Raw genomic sequence first — 20,456 nt, 5'->3', positions numbered from 1 at the left:
TTCTACAATCTCTTTTATTAGTCCATATTTGGAACTAACATGGATAAACACAGGTGATCAGCAAAAATTGTCAAAAGGGTACTTTGTACTAGAAAGTATATCTGTAGAAAGAGGGTAGTTTGGAAAAACATGTTTCCCAAGTAATAACTGGCTTCAGGAATCCAGCAAAACTCTTCAAAGAAAATGAAATTATACTAATAGGATGGGATAATTAAGCTTTCAATCCTGTACAATTAAAGAAGATAGCTATTGTAAATCTTAATTGCTGCAACTCCAACTTCCCCCTCAATTGGCATTTTAGAAATATTGTCTTAAAATAGGTTCCTTTTATCTCTTATCCTTTTCTCTGCATGGTTTTCATACTATGTGAAACCACATTAAAAAGTTGTACTGGCAAAACTAGGCATATAGCACTCCAAACATCAACAGTAGTTGGCTGAAGAACTTTTCAGGTTTTTTTTTAATTTAAGTAAAAGCAATTTAGATAAATGAGCAGAATAAGTAATCACAACCACTTTGAATAAAAGGAAAGAAGGAAACTGATTTACAGTTTTGTGTAACTAGTAAAGGGGAGTGAAGGGATCAATACATTTATATTATCTGCATGCAGGCACATTAATCTCATGCTGATATGCTCCAACTGTGGCTCAAGTTCGTTGAAGATTAAGGGATATAGTATGGTAACGGAAAGGAAATTAAAATTTGAGGGACTGAATTCCACCTGATTTTGGGAGATGCAAGGAAATAAAGATGGAGCTTTACAAGAACACTTGGAAAATCTATTCTCTATTATCATGTCATACAGGGTATGGAATAATGGGTTTAAATTATAGGAATCAAATTTCAATTAAATACCACAAACCTGTCAATATTAAGAATGGCTTGACAAGCAAATTGTGTTTTTTTTTTCAAAACAAGTACTGCCAAAATGTCCATTAATGGAAATTCCATTAATTGATCTTAACACGTCAGCAGTTCCAGGTTCATGAGATGGAATCCTACCTTCCTATATATTAAACTCAGTCCTCGAGTAGAATACCAAACTCAGCTGCTTAAATAGAATAGAATTCTTTATTGGCCAAGTGTAATTGGACATACATGGAAATTGTCTTTGGTGCATAAGCTCTCAGTGTACATAAAAGATATGTGATAAATCATGATCATAGTCATAAAAATACATTCATAAATCATAAAAGTCAGGATACTAAAGTAATAAATCATGCTAGGAAACAAACAATATACAAGCAACAAAGTCATAAGTAGAAAAGGAAATAGGAAAATGAGAATAATAATAGTAATACTATTTGACAGTGTTTGGGAATTAGTTGTTTAGCAGAGTAATGGGGGGGGGGGTTGGTCTGTTTCATATCTAATGGTGTCTAATATAATGGTGTTTCTATTAGCCTTCAAAGCAGCTTGCTGCAATGAAATTGGAAGCAGGCCATAAAACAGTCAAAATAGTTTAAATCGGGATCATTTAAAAATAATAATAATAAAGCCTGTTTTCTCCAAAGCTTTTCTAGTGAGGAATCCCAAGGGCGGTTCTGACCGCCTTCTGCCGCCCGCCCCTACACCGGCTCGAATGACATTTCCTTTACCCAATCCCGTTCTAGTCTACGTCACCTCCGGATTGGCTGGCGATAGCGAGCTCGAGGCCCTGCTGAGAGCCAGAGCGCGAGGAGGAAGGTAAGATGGCGGCTGTTGCTGCGCTGATCAAAAAAAAAAAAAAGTGGGGTGGATTTGGAGCCCCCCCCCCTTAAGATGGCTTTGCCTCTCGCGCTTGCCAAACGGCTCGTGGGGGAAAGAAGCGGTTAGGCGTGGGGGAATCGTACACGGCCGAGAGACCAGGGAGAGAAGCTCCTTCTCGACTGGGTTGGGGAAGGCTTCGCCCCCGCGTGTCTGAATTAAGCGCAGAGAACTGAAAGGCGGGGGGGGAGGGGCTTTTAATCCCTTTTAGGGTAAAAGGGAACATGTTTTGTATGAACTTTAAATACGTAACGGTTGGGAAGAATCTCCGTCGTTTCCCCCGGCGTTCCATAACGATCCTCGCCATTGTATAAAGATCTTATCTGGTATTTAGTTACAGGAGCCGCAGCTGCTTAAGCGGTTAAATAATAATAATAATAATAATAATAATAATAATAATAATAATAATAATAATAATAATAATAATAATAATAAGGATTAATAGGGAGGGGGGAAGGAAACAAGATAATAATGCCCAGCCAGTTGAGGAACTAGGACGGGGAAAGAGGAAAAGTCGTCGCAAGATTCTCTTTACGTTACTTGCCATTTCGGGGTTCTGGTCGGGGTGGTATGAATTATTTTAGGGTCCAGTGAATCCACGGATTGCCGGTAGCTGTATAAGTCTGAAATATAGAATCTCTGGTGATTCAAGATTGATCACGAGGAAAGCTTTGATAGTCAGAAGGAAAACCGAAATAACCTTGTTGGGGGGAACAAAGGGATTTTTATAGTAGCAGAAGTGACTCTCTCTCTCACTCTCTCTCTCTTACTCTCTCTCTCTCTCTCTCTCTCTTATCTCAAATCTGTACTAACATGTTCCTTACAGGCACTGGCATGAACAGAATTCGCATTCATGTTTTGCCTTCAAGTCGGGGGCAGCTCACTCCTGTGCCAAGGCCACGAGAAACCTTATCCTGTGCCTTTGCTCACCGTCCATGCTCTCAGCCTCGTTTGGAAGGACTCGAGTTCTGCATTAAACACATCCTTGAAGACCGGAATGCACCCTTCAAGCAGTGCAGCTATATTTCCACTAAGAATGGCAGGAGGTGCCCAAATGCAGCTCCCAAGCCGGAGAAGAAAGATGGGTATGCATTCTATACGTTCACATTATCTCTAGAGATGAGCTGAAATTTTGTCATCTCTCTTCCTCAGCCTTTGGAGCAGATCATAAACACTTCTTGTACCATAGGTCTAATGAAAATAATAGACTGCTATATGCATAGAATAATTGTGGAATGCCTTAAAGTTACATTCATGCAATTATATCATCCTCTGTCAAGACTGGATGCAAACCATTTGTATTGTGTTCACATATTTTTTTTTACAGAACATTAACTGAAAAGGGTTCCATCTTAACATATACAGTACAAAAAGATTTCAGGTTCAATCTGGCATTTCCAAGGAAATTTGAGAGAGAATGTAGGTAGTTTATTTAAAAGTGCTATTTTGTATACTATGCTCTTGAAAATCAATGTCAGTCAGGAAATATGGTACTTAAATAGATGAGCAATGTCTGTACTTCACATGAGGCAGCTTTCTTTGTTCTAAAGCAGCGGTCCCAACCTTTGTGGCGGCGGGGAGGGGAAGTGAGCATGGTTCCACGCAAGCAACATGCGAGCATGCTTCCACAAATGGAGCTTTGCACACTTGCACGGCCCAGCTCCAAATGGGTTACAGTCCAGGAGTTGAGGACCTCTGTTCTAAAGAACATTTTCATATTTTAGACTTCTCAAAAAATTCCAGAGCATCAGTTGATTAAAAATAAGGAGTTGTCACATACCCATGTACAATTTTGAGGTAGCTGGACAGTTGCACATATTTCCTCCCAAAACATCCAAAGTCAAATTTGTCTTACAGACCTAGCTCAGTGCCAATCACAGGCTTCAAGGATTGGTACAAAGTTAATAGTTAACTGATTAAAATGAATAGTATACAAAATAGCACATTTAAATAAGCTAGAGTTATTACTAAATAAATGTTTCTATCTAATTCTTAAATTATTAAACATTTCAAACTTCTGTCTTTGTTTTTCAAAGCCTTTGATTGGATTGCTGTCTAGAATTACTGTACAGAGATCTTTGAGAATTACAGTGAAAGTTACAAAACTGTTTATCTGAAGCCTGGTAAATGAAGAGATTAGAAAAAATATTAGAAAGGAATTTAAACTGACTGTTTATACTCGCTGGCTACAAGAAGGAAGAAAGGAAAAATATAGGGTTTTAAATTCTCTTATAGCCAAGTGAATCTCTCATTCTTGAGATGTCTGTTTCCTGACATGGTCTACCCTGCAAGGTTGGCAGTTAAATTGACATTCTTTAAAAAGCTCTTAGAAAATTATTAATGGAGTCCTAAAGCATTGTTTACAACACAGTTATATAGACTTAGATAAAAAAATTGCACTCTTCTAGGAACAAGCACCGAGGTGCTTTCGGGTTGAAAGTATTAGCCAGTGACATCACAGTTGCCTAGGTAGACACCCAGTTGGGGCCTCCTTTCACATCCGTGACCGGAGCTGGAGCAAAGGGCAAGAGAGCTCACCCCACCCTATGACAGCACTCAGGTCTCAAACCCAAGCTTGCTCATTTCCAACCCAGCATCCTAACCACAAGAGCCATCATGCTCTTAGATGAAATAATAATTAGGAAAGATACAGGAGCATTTTTTAAATTATTAGGTTAAATTTACATCCTGCCTTTTGTACAGAAATTTAAAGCAGCATACAGAATTTTCTCCTAGTTTTGCTGACAACAACCATGTTTGGTAGATTAGGACAAAAAAACCTCTGGAATGTAATGGTTTGTTTCATGGCTGAGGACAAAAGCAAAGCATGTACTCTAGATTATGGAACAAAGAATGATGGATGCCATTTACTTGTGCCAGTTTCACCTTTTTTCACAGCAAATTGGGATTCTTTGGGAAAAAATTACTGTCCCTGAAACTTCTTTAGCATTAAATTTCAAGTCACAAGCCTTTTTTTATACATTCTCCTTTACCCTTTACTCTGTCCACAATCATGAGGAATAAATCAAAGATTTCCATTTTAACTAACAGTCAAAACATTTAATTAAATCACAATTTGTTTGAAACCTGCTCATTTAATTAAATCACAATTTGTTTGAAACCTGCTCATTTGGAAGCCTTTACTAGTCTAATCGAATGTTAGCAATAATGGAATGGGTTCTTGAGTCATGTAACAAGAACAAGGTCCTATTGGTGGAATGTAGACACATGCTTGATAAATGTTTATGATGTGTATGTGATTCTCAGACCTTGTTGAAATCTGGTTCCTGTCAGCGCACACCTGTATTGGCCGTTGGTCAAGGAAAATGAGAATCCTAATCTAGCGTCTGGAAAGCCACAAACATCTCAGTTTCAAGTAGCACAAGTTGAATATGAAAGTACTGTATAGATTTCTGAGTTTGCCGCTTTCTTAGAAGAGGACTGGTGACTTCAATACATAGACCTTTAAGTATAATGTGTATATATTTTTTTTTTAGAACTGGAGCATGTTAATAATCTAAAGTGGAGAACTTTAGACGTATTGGGATTGTGGAAGTATAGATTTAAGGGCACCCAGTCAGAGAAGGCTACTATAAAAAGAGCATGTATCATTTTTATTTTGAAGGAAGTATGTTTAGCAACTTGGAAAGGATAGTTTTATTGTTCCTTTTTTAATTTGTACCATATAGTGATTCTCTTCATTTTGGTTCCTTTTTTTCAAAATGCTTGAGGGCAACCTCCAAATTGCCTGCTTCCGTGTTTAATCATGATTCTACATTCCACACACTGCCAAATGTGCTAGTCTCATTATGGAATCCTTGCCTTTAGCCTTCAGGGGGAAAAAAAACTCCTTAAAGTTTGCTTGCTGACAACTTTAAAGGATGTTAATGAAATGCTTTAGAGCAGTAGTCCCCAACTTCACCAGCTTGGCGGCCCAGCACAGGGGGAGAATGAATGGGAAGTGGACATGTGTGCACACAGCTCCACTGGTGCAAATGATGGATGCACATGCCCTCCACTCACGTCAATGGAGCTTTGGACATGAGCAACGGGTGATTTCGCTTGTACACGAAACTCCACTCACACAAGCGGCATGCTCATGCGTGAAGCTCCACTCATGCAAGGAGAGGATGCTTGAGCAGAGGGTGCTTGCGTTCATGTGTGACACTCCACTCCCGTGAATGGAGGGTGCCTCCATGTGAAGCTCCCACTCATGTAAATAGAGCTTTGCACCCTCCACTTAAGTGTCCTCTGCTCACGCAAGCAGAGTTTTGCATGCGAGCACAAAGGCCCACAACTCGCGAATGGAGGTTCGCGCGCATGCACTTGCCTGCCACTTGTGTAAGTGGAGCTTTGCCTGTGTGTGCTTGCTTATCACTCATGTGGCCCAGTTTTGGTGACTTTAGAGTGAAGTGATGGCTTCCACTGAAATTCCATCAGTTCTCCTGAGAGCCTTGAGAACACATGCAGATTCAGAGTTAGTAAGTAAGATTAGCAGATAGCTGTAGCGGATACCTCCCTGCCCCCAGAGGAAAGGAAACGTTCTTGTTACCATCTTTAAAATATAACTTTATTAACTTTTAAAACATTTTAAACGTTATTAATTTGTAATATAAACTACAGGTAGCCCTTGACTTGCGACCATAATGGAACCTGCCCATCACAGTCCTAAATTGTGATAGCTGTAAATTGGGTAATCCACATGACTGATCCAATTTTATAACCTTCTTGTGGCAGTTGTTAAGCAAACTCTATGGCTATTAAGCGAACCAGTGGTTTGCTGTGGCTAGTTTTGCCAAAAACCTGAAATAAATGGTTTTGGCAAAAGTGATGTAAAACACAAGTCACATGATGGACATTACAATCAGCATCAATGAATGTGGGCTGGTTGCTGAGTGCCCAAGTGTGTTCATGTGACTGGGGGCCCTCGGCTGTCAGAACGTCAGAACTTGGTCATACGTTCCCCTGGGAGAGCCTTATAACTTCAGCTGGTCACAAATCGAGGACTAGGAATAATAGCCCTATATTACTACAAGTAATCCTCGGCTTACAACCACAAATGAGCCTAAAATTTATTTTGTTAAGTGAGAATTTATTAAGGGAGTTTTGTACCATTTTACAACATTTTCTCAATTCCTGGCATATAGATGGGGAAGAAATGGAAGTAGTGACAGATTTTATTTTCCTGGGCTCCAAGATCACCACAGATGGGGACTGCAGCCAAGAAATTAAAAGATGCTTGCTCTTGGGGAGGAAAGCTATGGCAAATCTAGACAGCATACTAAAAAGCAGAGACTTCGCCCTGCCAACAAAAGTGCATACAGTCAAAGCTATGCTTTTCCCAGTTGCAATGTATGGCTGTGAAAGTTGGACCATAAGGAAGACTGAGCACCAAAGAATTGATGTCTTTGAACTATGGTGCTGGAGAAGACTCCTGCGAGTCCTTTGGACTGCAAGGCGATCAAACCAGTCAGTCCTAGAGGAGATCAACCCTGGCTGCACTTTAGAAGGCCAGATCCCGAAGATGAAACTCAAATACTTTGGCCACCTAATGAGAAGTAAGGACTCACTGGAGAAGAGCCTAAGGTTGGGAACCATTGAGGGCAAAAGAAGAAGGGAACAACAGAGAATGAGGTGGCTAGATGGAGTCACCAAAGCAGTAGGCGTGAGCTTAAACAGACTCCAGAGGATGGTACAAGACAGGAAGGCCTGGAGGAACGTTGTCCATGGGGTCATAATATGTTGGACACAACTTCTCAACTAACAACAACAATGACATTTCCTGCTACATTTGTTAAGTGAATCACTGCAGTTGATAAGTTAACAATATGATTGTTAAGTGAATCTGGTTTCCCCATTGCCTTTCCTTGTCACATGATCCCAGACACTGCAGTGGTCATAACCAGTTTCTCAAGCATCTGAATTTTGATCACATAATCATGGGGATACTACAAAGGTTGTAACTGGGAAAAATAGTCATATCACTTTTCAGTGCCATTGTAACTTTGAACGGTCACTAAATTAACTTGTAAGTCAAAAACTATGTGTACTATGAGAGTACAAGAGTATTACTATTACAATAGTACTATACTGTAGTGTAAAAGTGTACTTTAATGAAAACAAATTTCTGTTAAAAGGAAATGGGTGGTAGCAGGGAATCTGGCAGAGAGCTATAGGTGATTTGGAGAACTTAGATTGATGCCATTAACGGGAAGAAAACTGATGAGCTTGAGGTAAATGCAGTCTAGCCTAGTAGGAAAAGGAAGCAAAGAAAGTGGGACTGAGAGGAGCATGTCAGCAGGAGTGATTAGTGTAACATCTCCCAAACAGCAACTTGCAGATATATTTACTATTGATTTCTACATAACAGAATAACAGAGTTGGAAGAGACCGTGTAGGTCATCTAGTCTAGTGGACCTTTCTTTAAAAGATATGGAAGTGTTTATTAGTTATTTTGGAAATTACAGTGCATAACTTGCTGTTTCGCCTCTCTACCTAGTGTGTCATTCTGTGCTGAACATGCTCGCAGAAACGTGTTGGCCTTACAGGCTCAAATGAAGAAGTCTAATCCTAGCCCTGTGAGAGAGTCTCTCCTCTGTCAGCTGAGTTCCTATGCCAAGACGGAGCAGGGCTCTCAAACTGCCGAAAATAACCGTAGTGAGGGCAGCAGGATATTGGGTAAGTGAAAGAGATGATAATGTTATCTTGCACATTTTTTATTCTTTTAAAAATAGATTCAAAGGTTGAATTTTATATAACTTGATCATTTTCTAACAAACCTCTTTCAATATGTAGTTTAAAACAAAGCAACCCAGAGAAAAGATGGGAGCAGATAATGTTCAGTCTCAACCAGTACTAGGTTAAAATGTTTTAATTACATGCATTTATGTTTCCCTTTATTGCTTTTTAATAATAGGTTCAGGTTAAATATCTTGAGAAGTCAAAAATTTATACTTTAGTAAAGGGCATTGACTCTGCATTCAAAAGTCATAAAGCATACATATTTTGTTGTTTTGGTTATATTGTTTAATTAGGAATTGCTCTAGAGCCACAATGGTGAACCTATGGCACGTGTGCCACATGTGACACACGGAGCCATTTGTTAGGGCACGCAAGGTGTTGCTCTGTCAGCTCCAGCATGCATATGCTCGCTGGCCAGCTGCCTTCGGCCTTCTTTTGAGGCCATTTTTCGCCCTCCAAAGGCTTCCTTGAAGGCTCTGGAGCACGAAAAACCGGCCCTATGGGCAAACCAGAAATTCAGGAATGGACTTCCGGTTTGCTCGTAGGGCTGTTTTTCGCCCTCTGGAGCCTTCAGGAGGCTTCCCCGAAGGCTCCGGAGGACAAAAAACTGCTTTACGAGCAAACCAAAGGTCTGTTCCCAAACTTCCGGTTTGCCCATAGGATCAGTTTTTCGCACTCCGGAGGCTTCAAGGAAGCCTCCAGAGAGCGAAAAATGGCCTCAAAAGAAGACTGAAGTCAGCTGGCCAAGTGCACACGTGCACACTGGAGCTGACAGGGCAATGTGTGGCACAGGTTTGCCATCACGGCTCTAGAGCAATTTCCGAACTTCCGGTTTGCCCATAGGGCCCGTTTTTCATGCTCCAGAGACTTCAGGGAAGCTCCTGAAGCCTCCCGGGGGTGGGGGGTAGGCTATTTTCATCCTCCCCAGGCTGCTAGAAAGCCTCTGGAGCCTGGGGAGAGCGGAAAAAGCGCTCCAAAAATGGGGGGGAGTACATGCATAGCATTATGGGTGTGACACACCCACGCATAACCCCTCTGCACTTCCCCCGCTTTTGGCATGCGAACCAAAAAAGGTTCACTAACATTGCTCTAGAGGGAAGTTACCTTATTTTTCTGACTATAAGACGCACCGGTGTATAAGACGCACCAAGATTTCGAAGAGGTAAGTAAGGAAAAAAAGTTTTTGCCTTCCCTCAGCCCCCAGCAGTCCTCTGCAGGTTTCAGCAGGGCGGGGGCAAGGCAAAAACACCCCTGTTTCTGACTTGTCCCAGCCCTGCTGAAGCCTGCGGAGGGCTGCTGGGGCCTGAGGAAAGGCAAAAAAGGTTCCGTTTTTTGCAAAAAAAAACAGCCCGTTTTTCATAAAATGGGATGTGGGGGTGGGGCTTTGGGAGTCCAAAAATGGCTGTATTCAGTGTATAAGATGCACCAACATTTCCATGCTCTTTTAGGAGGGGAAAGGTGCGTCTTATACTCCGAAAAATACGGTACATTTAACATAATACGTTTACTGATGAATCCTATAAATCAATATGGACCATTTGCAGAATAATCTGAACATTCAGAAAATATATTTTTTTTTTGAATAAGCTATAAAAGATAAGAATATCCTCTATCGGGATGGTATCCTGTGCCTTTATTTTTATTTTACAGATTTTACAGTTTATTTTTACAGATATCTCAGCCTTAATTTGAGAGCTCTCTGCAAGTAACCAACTCAGTTTTCTAAAAAGAATTTGATTTCACTTCCCTGTAGGTATTTGAATGAAGAATGGAAGAAATTTACAATATTAAGTTGATAGTGGGTGCAGCATATATTAATTGGTGGATAGTTAAAATTATGTGGAGGTGATTTGCATTTGTGAATTGTCTTCATGGTTTACTTGAAAAAAATCAGAACCACATAAGAATCTATTCCTTCTGCCAAATAAGATGACCAAATAAATATGTTGATTATGATGCTGTTTGTTTCCTTACCAAATCAAGGTTATATTATGGGTGTATTGGTCTGACATTTAGGTAAATAGAAAGGTGAGATTTTCCAATGATGCTCTAGTGATTAGTTTTGGTAGCTCTGTTTTAGTTTATATTGATGACATTACACTAATTTTACTGAAGAATGTACACTGTCAACATATTTTTCTTCTCTTTTGTTTTTCCAGATGAAGATAGCTGGAGTGAGGGAGACCAGGAGCCTCTTACTGTGGATCAGACGTGGAGGGGTGATCCTGATAGTGAAGCAGATAGCATTGATAGTGACCAAGAGGATCCTTTAAAGTAAGTCTTGAGTAACGTTGTGTGAATTGCTGCTGCGGAGTTTTGCAGTAGAGATAGTTCATCTACTGAGTAAAAGCTTTCAAAGACAAAGTTCTTGCTTTAGCATAATGCTTCCTTCTCCAGAACAATTTGGATCAGTCTTCCTAGTGTCGATTTTGGCTAGTTCTCTTTAGGAGCACCAGAATAGTTGATGATGGGGTATATAGATGGGAAGCTTAAAATGTTCTTAAACTACGAAGTGCAATATCCCCTCTCATTGGAACTACTTACTGATGGTTGAAAGTTGTGGTTAGTGGCATGCAGGGGACTTAAGTTTCATCAGTCCTACTCTGTCCCCAAAACCCTCAAGTCCAACCTGTACTCATAAATACATATTTTGACCAGTATGAATGAAAACAAATTAATGTTGATCATTAATCTACATTGATGTTTTGTTTGGCCTGCCCTTTTTTTCTGGGGCATTTACGAAAAGTATATTAGTCCATAACTTCTTCATTTATGACTTTATTTGTGGCCCCATAAAGTTTCAAATATTTCTATGTAACACATGTGATTTGCCATATTTTCTGGTGTGCAATTAAGCAGCAACTGGATAATGTATCAACCATATTTTACACTAACTGAAAATTATAAACAATTGTTGAGAGAAGGCCTTGTAGAATCCATTTTTGAAAGCTGTCATCTCATATTTTCTCATTCTTTAAAGTGTACAAAAATATTTCAGATCATTACTTGTACTTAAGACAGTACTGTAAACTTCAGCTGTGTAGCTCCTCCAGGACATATTGTGTTGAACTTCCTCAAGTTAGCATTTTGGTTTCAAAATGTTTTGCATTAAATATTCCCTGCTGAAGGTCACAGGTCTTGCTGATTGATTTCTTTGCTTTTAAATAGCTTACTTTTGTTACCTGACACTGCTTTAGGTGATTCTCCATGTTAATGATTAGAGAGGATGAGTTGTGATTGGATCCTGTTTGTGCAGACATGCTGGTGTGTATACGGCTGAAGAGGTGGCACTGATCATGCGAGAAAAACTGATCCGGCTACAGTCTCTGTATATTGATCAGTTCAAACGGCTTCAGCACCTTCTGAAAGAGAAGAAGCGCCGGTATTTGCACAGCCGGAAGGTGGAACATGAAGCCATAGGTAAATGGCTACAACTCTGACCATAAACTGAAGACATCACAAAATTTGGTGTGAAATTCATTAGAGCAGCTATCAGAAGCAGTTTACTAAGAGCTTAGGAGCTTGGGGACTACTTTTTTTGTAGATATATCTTGATTTTTTTGGCCTGTTAATATTTACTTAAAGTGGTACTTATTAAGGTAATGTTCAGATTAATTAGAAATGTTCAGCATTTGAGCACCATCTGTTCCCAAAAATAGGAGAACTGCATTGTAGCCACGAGTGAAAGAGAGCTTCATATACCATATGTCTGAATTCAGAGATCTGTGATATTTATTAAGAGAATATTTGGCTCCTATAATGAATAAAAACTTCATTATTTCATGAAGAGAAAGTGTTTGCATAAATATCACCAGTCAATTATCCTATGAGACTAGCTAAGGAAACACTTGTTAATTGTTTCAAGTTATTTTAATTAGTTCTAACAAAGTGCTTTTATATATATTACAGAGTAGTTTTTGAAATATATGTTCTGAAAACATCACCCCAAAAGTCTTCCATGACAACATTGCTGGAAGATGGTGCTTCCTCTAGATTGCACCTTGATTCTTTTTTACTTACCTTTTAAAAATCTTGTGAAGTGCTACATTTATTCTCAGAGTAGTAGAACCTTACAGACATCATAGTTTTACAGAACAGGGATGGGCAGCATTTCAAGGGTCGGGGGAATCAAGACAGCCTTCCAATCTGACCAATTCCCAACCTTAAATTTCTTCCAAAACGGGCTAGTGTTGGATCCCAATGGAACTATATTAGGCCTTAAGGTTGAGGGGTGGGGGTTGGGAGAGTGTAATGGAAGTAGGAAACCGAACATTGAAAATCACACTATTGAAATGACAATGCAATGCGGAGTGAAAGGAAGCTTCATGTTGCTCATCCCTGCAGTAGAATTATGGTGATCATTTTGTATTTCTTCTCTAAAGCAACAATCAAATCTCTAAGAATTGGGCTAAAGCAGTTTCTTTCCCAAAGCAGAATGTGTAAACTCCCCGAAGAACTATTTTGATTTGTAGTAGAAGGTATAATACTTCAATTCTACATCGAGGATGCGTTATTAATGTCTTCCAGGTAGCAGTCTCCTGACAGGCCCAGAGGGTCTTATGTCTAAAGAACGTGAAAACTTGAAGCAATTGAAATATTTAAGGCGTTATCGACAACGCTATGGTGTGGAGGCTCTCTTACATCGGCAGCTGAAGGAACGTAGAATGCTGGCTACAGAGGGTGCTGGCCAGCAGGTAATTGAGTTACTTGCTTCTCTGTTTGGTCCAATGGTGATAGAAATTGTGTGCCTGATTATTTTATGAAAGCAAAGTATAAAAATGGAAGTAACTCTTAATTTCCAGATATATGCAAGCTCTGTGCCACGTACAGAATTCAAAACCAAGTGTTCTCAAGGGAACATCAATTTGGGAAGAGTAAAACTCCTTCACGATGAGGCACTTTTTAGCCGGCTTTTTATAATATTAATAAGTTTAGTCTGTTGTGTGATTATGAAAACACAGGAGTTGATGCGCATATTTCAGAGGCTGATATATGACTGAAAGAATTCATATTAAAACAGTGGCTTCTCTAAAATATTATCTTGTGTTTGGTTTGTACCTTCCAGGCACACACTACCCGTTCTAGCCAGAGGTGTTTGGCCTTTGTAGATGATGTTCGATGTTCCAACCAGTCTCTCCCAATGACAAGACATTGCCTTACTCGTATCCTTTTTCTCACTGGTGTTAGTATTAATACTTCTCACAATTAGACCAATTAAACACGTTTGAGTTTTTTGAAATTAATATCTATTTTTTAACAAAATCTTTAATCTTAAAAATAAAACATTAAAAAAATTAAAAGTACAAATATCTTAAAATAGTACCAATTCTAATCACAGAATCTCTGCCACAGTAACCCATATTGCTGCATCCTTTGATTGGTAGAAAATATCTTTTCCAAAACAGAAAGATTACATATTTCTGACAACCATTCCTTTGATAGCTGGAATATTTCTTAATATCATTCTTTTTGCCACCATCCAGGTTTCATACAAATTCAATTCCTGTTAAACAGTCAAACTCCAAAACTTTGATATGTGATTTAATATATTTGGTACTGGATGGGGTTTTATTGCCCCGGAGAGACCCACTGCACAACCTGGGGGCCTTGCTAGACTCTTGGTTCCTGCTCAAGGAGCAAGGGACACACCCATGGCTAGGAGACACTTTGTACAGTTTTGTGTTGTGTACCAGCTGTGCTCTTCCTGGACCATGAGGCTGCACTCATTATCATTCATGCCCTGGTCACTTCCAGAATGGATCATTGCAACATACTATACATGGGTCTGGTCTTGAAAAGCATCCAGGACCTTCACCTGGTGCAGAATGTGGCTGTGTGGACAGTTATTTATTTATTAATCAAATTTATGTAGCTGACCATCTCACAAGAAGTGACTTAGAATGTGACTTAGAATGCGATTGATTTAAAGCCATCATCCAGCTTCCACCAAACTCTTCACAAAAATTTTCCATCAAAGGTTTTTCCCCCCAGTGTAAGATATTCATGGGTATTATCAAAATTCAATTTCTGTCCCAATATGGCCCAATGATTTCCCATCTTTGTGCTTTTCTTGGCCCTGAATCAAGGCTGGTGGCTTGCTGTAGCCTCTGGTTTCAAGCAGGAGCCCAAAGAAGTGACTTCCTATGGTCTGTTGGCTGTTCTATAGCTTCAGAATTAAAGTAGAACAGTCAATTCAGTTGGAAGCAACAATAAAACCTCATAAAATTACAGTTAAGCCACAGCCTGAAATAAAACCAAATTGTTTGGATCACTTCAGTCCCATGTGTGAATGTATATGAAAAAAGGCCCTTATAAAAGGCTTAATAACTTTTAGGCCAGCAAAAAGTAATATTTAGAATTCACTATGGTATGGTATTTAGTTGGAAGCTTGTGGACTGAGCTAAATTCTGTTGTAAATTTAATTTTTTTTTGCATAAAATTACATTTTCAGTTATGCATAAACGTTGCTACTAAAAATTCAATGTATGTGTAGTTTAAACACGTATTTTTATTTTGAAGTTAGAGAACAGAATCAGTCCACTAGTATAGAACAATACCCCAGTTCTAAGTCAAAAGTTGATTTTTATTATTGGTTAACAGATTATGCTAATGTATAGAGCTTATATTTAACCCCAATATTTTCTAACACATACAAAATTCTCCAAGGAAAAAAGTAGTAAAGTTCCCCTTTATTTCCCTAGTTTATATATTGTACATTTCCAAAGTCAGATGTCTTGCTTAAAGGTCTACTTTTTATATCTATTATGCATTGCAAATTTTGCCAAGTTTCCTTGACTCCATCGTCAGATATCTGCCAGGATACCAATCAACTCCTATTTAAATTGTGCCAAGGGTCAGAAGAAGCACCCTGCAGCAAGCCAGTGCCTGTAAACCTTTCTGAAAACCCCTGCTGCCCACTCCATCTAGAGCTACCACCTCAGATGTATATTCCTGAACAGGTACTGTGTGTTCCTGAGGAACTGGAAACCGCTTCCACGGATCTCTACTTGAGTGCAGCTGAACTCTGCCCCACGGAGAGTTTGCCACTGGAGTTCAGTGATGTAAGTATCTTATGAGGCATTGCAGAAGACTCCATGATCTTTGAGCTGGGCATGAGCCTACATATCAAAGGTTAGAGGGAAGATGCAAATACATGCAGTACTTCTATCAAACTTTATGATGTAAGAGAGACTGAAAGCAAAAGAGAGGTAAACAATTAAGAAAAGTAAGATAATCAGAGTTACAGAATGAAATAGTCATTTTTCTTTTTATCCAATGTGTAAAACACCAACAGGAGAAGAAAACCTACACTCTTGGTGCGTGTAAATGGCTTTTCTGAATATATGGTTCAGTTCTTAATGATCTCCCATAGGCAGTGAGAGTTAAGTGTTTCTAATGCTACTTTTACAATAATGGGTAGGCCACTTATTATCACATTTCCTATCCCCTTTATAATTTTTTAAAGTGAAATTGTTTGACTTATAATGGTATTCAGTTGGTATGGGCTGGAGAGTTTGTACTGGATATTTTGGAATGTCTTTGAAAAATGAGATTGTTATTTTTCTTCTCTGTCCACAAAGAGTGCATTTTTAATTTAGGTAGTCCTTGACTTATGACCACAATTGAGCCCAAAATTTCTGTTGCTAAGCGAGACAGTTGGGTGAATTTTGCCTCGTTTTATGACCTTTTTTGCCGAATTGTTAAGTGAATCATTGCAATTGTTAAGTTAGTACATGGTTGTTAAGTAAATCTGGTTCCCCACTGACTTTGTCAGAAAGTAGTAGAAAGTGATCCCATGACTCTGGGACACTGCAATTACAATATGAGTGTTGTCTAGCTTCTGAATTTTATCGCGTGACCATGGGAATTGCAGCAACAGTTGTGCAAAAAACAGTCATGTCACTTTTTTCAGTTCTGTTCACTGCTTCAAACGGTCACTGAATGAACTGTTGTAAGTCGAGGACTGCTTGTAGTTTTTAATACATTGCTTCATATTGATCCTAATAGGAAGACATTTATCATCTGCCCAATCATTTAAAAATATCTTCCTAAATACTGTTTTGTATTTTTGAGGCAATCTTCTGGGGAACATATTTTAATTAAAATCCATTTGATTATAATCAGTAGTTGCACCTGGCATCTGTATACTTGGAAAGTCTTGCTCAACAAACTGGCTGCTCTGGATCTATAAATGCCTCCTTTTAATTTCATCTCACTTTTTTTAAAATAGGGAAACAGAGGCATACCCTCTAAAACAGCAAGCCTGCCCAGCAACCTACCTGTATTAGCAGAATGCAGGTAGTCCTCAGCTTACAAGCACAATAGAACCCACAGTTTCTGTTACTAAGCAAGGCAATTGTTAAGTGATCGGTTTTGCACTATTTTGCAATCTTTTTGCCAGAGTTAAGTGAAGCACTGCAGTTGTTAAGTGAATCATGTGATCATTAAGCAAATCTGTCTTCCCCCATTGACTGTGTTTGTTGGAAGCCGACTAGGAAGGTTATAGAGACTGATCACATCATCCCAGGACAGTGCAACTGTCATAAATACATGTCAGTTGCCTAGAATCCAAATTTTGACCATGTAACCATGGGAATGGTGCAACAGTCACAAGTGTTAAAACCAGTCATAAGTCACTTTTTTCAGTGTTGTTGTAACTTTGAATTGTTGCTAAACAAATAGTTGTAAGTTGAGGATTATTCTAAATGAAATGAAGCTTAGTCTTAGACTGCCAAAAGTTATTTTTTCCATCCTTTCTAATTATAAAAAGTGGGACTGATTTTTTATGCCTTCCTATGGTGTTTGTTCACACAAAAATTGGTTGGGAGGGAGGAAAAAACCTAGTGGCCAGCACTGTGTTCCCCCAATCCCAAACGGGCTCCTTTGTTGTTCTCTGATAGGATTTGGATGTTGTTGGAGATGGTATGCAATGTCCCCCTTCTCCTCTGCTTGCTGATGCTTCTGCTGCCCTTGAGAACCAACTGAGCAAAAATGTGGCTGAAGTTCCCATAATTGTGTGCTCAGATGAAGAATCCGTTCGACAAGGACTTCCAACACAGTCAGGAAGGGGAAGTTTCCCCAGGCAAATTACACTTCTTGCATCAGAACCTCCACAAGAGCCATCAGCGCAGGTACTGTGCTAAGTTTGGAGGATTTTCTCTGGTGGGCTTCTTTTGTTTTGGGGGTAGCTACTTGCCAAGTGTTACTGTTAGAACGGCCTATTCTATAAAGGCCTCCTTGAAAAGAGCCAGCCAGCCTTTTCATACACAGGCGGACCATAAAGAAAATGAGGAGCCAGTTTTGTTTGTCAAGGGGATTAGCCATCTGCTCACTGCATGAGTTGGGGGAAAGTTTGAGGAAAGGATCATTACTTCCCCCTTCTCCCCCCTCCCCGAAAAAAACAGCACAGCTGGTCGGTAGTAGGATTGGGAGGGTTAAGAACTGGCAGGTGGTGCAAGCCTTTGAATTGCTAGAGTTTTAGTTGGTAAACATTCAAGCAATTTCTCTTGAAATGTCTTCTCAGCTGCTTTATTTGTTGACTTGCTTAGAATATAGACAAATTTTGCATACAGATTGTGTATCTGTGAATCCTCCTTATTTTCATAACATCCAGAAAGAAAGAAAAAACATCTTATTGATATCTGGTTGAATCATTATTTTTTTAGTTGGCTAATGCATTAATATGATTGCGATTTGTATTATCATTATAAAAATTACAGGATCAATTATCTATCTCTATTAGAATACGCAGCATCTTGTGACAAGTGGCTCAAGGTTGGAGGACAATAAGAAAGATGAACCTGCAACCAATGGGAATTCAGAACCAGCTGCTATCAACTGAGATGGAAAAAAACTGTCTCCTGTCCGATAAAGCATCCGCTGCTGCTCTTGAACTCTCTTTTTGGCTTCCAGTGTTTTGCCAGCTCTCTATTAAATCTTCCCCAGATTTAATGTCTATCTGGAAAACCATATGAGAGGCAGCTTTAGCATGTTTGAGTGACTTCTTTCAGATCTCATTTCAGGGAATGCCTTTTGGTTTCTGGTATAAGTGGAGCAAAAAACATAGGACATCTTAATGTTCAATTAATACACAAAGCAAAAGCCTCTGCCTTATTCATAGTCATAGGCCCCTGATAAGAGGAAATGGCTTAAAGTATTTTCCATAGTTGAATTATTGGGAGTATTTGAAGTCACAGGCTGAGCCGTGCTAAAAGCCGAGCTTTTTATTATCTGTACTGTACACTAGCCCAGTGATGGCGAACCTTTTAGCCACCGAATGCCCAAACCATGCACGTGCATGCCCAAACTGAAAGGTGCGAACACACGCATGCACAGACATGCGTGCATGTGCAGCAGAGACCCAAAGACCAGCTGGCCTCCCAACACTGGCAGTGTGGCAAGTGGTAAGATCTTTTTCTTTTGTGAGCTTCTGTTTCGTCGTCTCCAGGGAAACAGAAGTTCACGAAAGAAACGCCATGGAGATCTGACCTGGGCGACGGCGCATGTGCCAGCAGAGAGGGCACACATGCCATAGGTTCGCCATCACCGCACTAACCCGTTGATGTATAATGTGCACATAGCTGGAATTTTTTTTCTCTTTTCCTTTAGCACTGAAGCCCCCATATAAGCAATTTCCCACTTCTACATTATAATGTGTATAAATCCCTTGTAGTATATGAATAAAAATACTGGATACATTTTATAGCTTGCTCTTCTAATCGTGTGAATGTAATTATTTCCTTTGCCAAACTCTCTAGAGAGAAGAAATTGCAGCACCAATTAAAAAATGATTATTTGGCCCCCTGAGTAGAAAGAGGAACAAGAAAGCAAACAGAATACTCTATATCTTGCATTGGAACCCAAGGACTCAAAAGACAGACAAATATAATTTCCTTGTTCACTTTCGATGCAAACTTTTGAAACGTCAAATTTTACTAATATTACTTACATTCTCCATTTTGTTATATCCAATAAAAGGCAACATTTAGGTTGTGATGAAGGGCACTGTTGGAGAATCAACAGAGTTCCCTCAAAGTGTTGGTCCTATGCCTTCATATCCCAAAGCTTATATTTGTTCCTCTGCCTTCAAATAGAAGTTAATGTTACAAACAACTAAAAATATCTTTGGGTTTTTTCCCCTGAATGAATACTGTGCAAAATGGCTCACATTCCAACTGTTTTGATTCCAATTCAAAATGCTTGCGTCTATAGGTAGTTCTCAACTTATAACCATAATTGAGGGGAGAATCCATCCATTGCTAAGTGATGCAGTTGCAAAGCAAAATGTCACATGCCTGCATCACTTAACAATGGCAATCCCGGTACTACCCAATACTGTATTAACGAAATTTGGCCAGTTGTTAGCTGATTAGCACCCACTTCAAGCCATTGTGGGCTTGGTCCCTGCTCTTCAAGTCCTGAGCCTCGCCAAGGAACAGGACTGCCCTCAACTTCCTATTCCTTCGCATTTGGCTGCCCTGTGCACTCGTGTGCAGGATGGTAAACAGCCTCAGAACCACAGTCCGGAGCTTCTTGACATGCCACTACTCTGGGGCTGCAGGAAGCCTGTGAGCTGCAGCATGAAGCCACAGGAGCCACCCTTGGAAACCTCCACTGGCCCAGCAGTTCTGCTTAAAAGAGCCTCTGCAAAAAGCCTCTGAATCACACTTGCAGCATGAAGCCCTTCATAGCATAAAACTCACCCCCAGCCTCGCCCAATAGCACAGTGCAAAGCTTCAGTCAGTGTTTGGCCTGGTCGCTCACAAGATAGCTGCTGGTCACATGAGGCCATCTAGAGAGAAAGCGTCCAGGGAAGAAAGCCATGGGTGGCAGCAGCAAAGGGCCAGGTTGGATATGCTTGGAGCAGCAGAAAGACAGTGAAAGCCAGCTTGGGTGGTAAGGGCTGTGGGGTTCAGGGGTCCAAAAGGGCATAGATGGGAGAAAGATAGGCAGACGATTAGAGATAGGCA

General features: G+C 39.8%; 1 protein-coding gene and 1 non-coding gene across 2 annotated transcripts; both read left to right on the top strand.

The window, feature by feature from the left end:
- Positions 1-1,553: 1,553 nt before the first annotated feature.
- On the top strand, positions 1,554-19,189 carry KANSL2 (KAT8 regulatory NSL complex subunit 2). The gene is made up of 10 exons (XM_087710464.1): positions 1,554-1,686; positions 2,573-2,831; positions 8,246-8,424; positions 10,647-10,761; positions 11,744-11,907; positions 13,015-13,181; positions 13,553-13,649; positions 15,295-15,548; positions 17,388-17,618; positions 18,230-19,189. Exons 2-10 carry the CDS (start codon positions 2,581-2,583, stop codon positions 18,326-18,328), a joined length of 1,557 nt encoding a protein of 518 aa, XP_087566590.1. The 5' UTR covers positions 1,554-1,686; positions 2,573-2,580; the 3' UTR covers positions 18,329-19,189.
- Positions 14,558-14,699, top strand: LOC148048259 (small nucleolar RNA SNORA2/SNORA34 family). The gene has a single exon (XR_015696184.1). It is a non-coding gene; the product is annotated as a small nucleolar RNA SNORA2/SNORA34 family (small nucleolar RNA).
- Positions 19,190-20,456: the final 1,267 nt, after the last annotated feature.

Source organism: Thamnophis sirtalis, unplaced genomic scaffold, assembly GCF_051295495.1.
Source record: "Thamnophis sirtalis isolate CommonGarterSnake01/CBP01778 unplaced genomic scaffold, rThaSir2_p1.2 scaffold_3, whole genome shotgun sequence".
NCBI classification, from domain to species: Eukaryota; Metazoa; Chordata; class Lepidosauria; order Squamata; family Natricidae; genus Thamnophis; species Thamnophis sirtalis.
The sequence above is the reverse complement of the archived record's forward strand: the minus strand, read 5'-3'. Positions and strand labels throughout refer to the sequence as shown.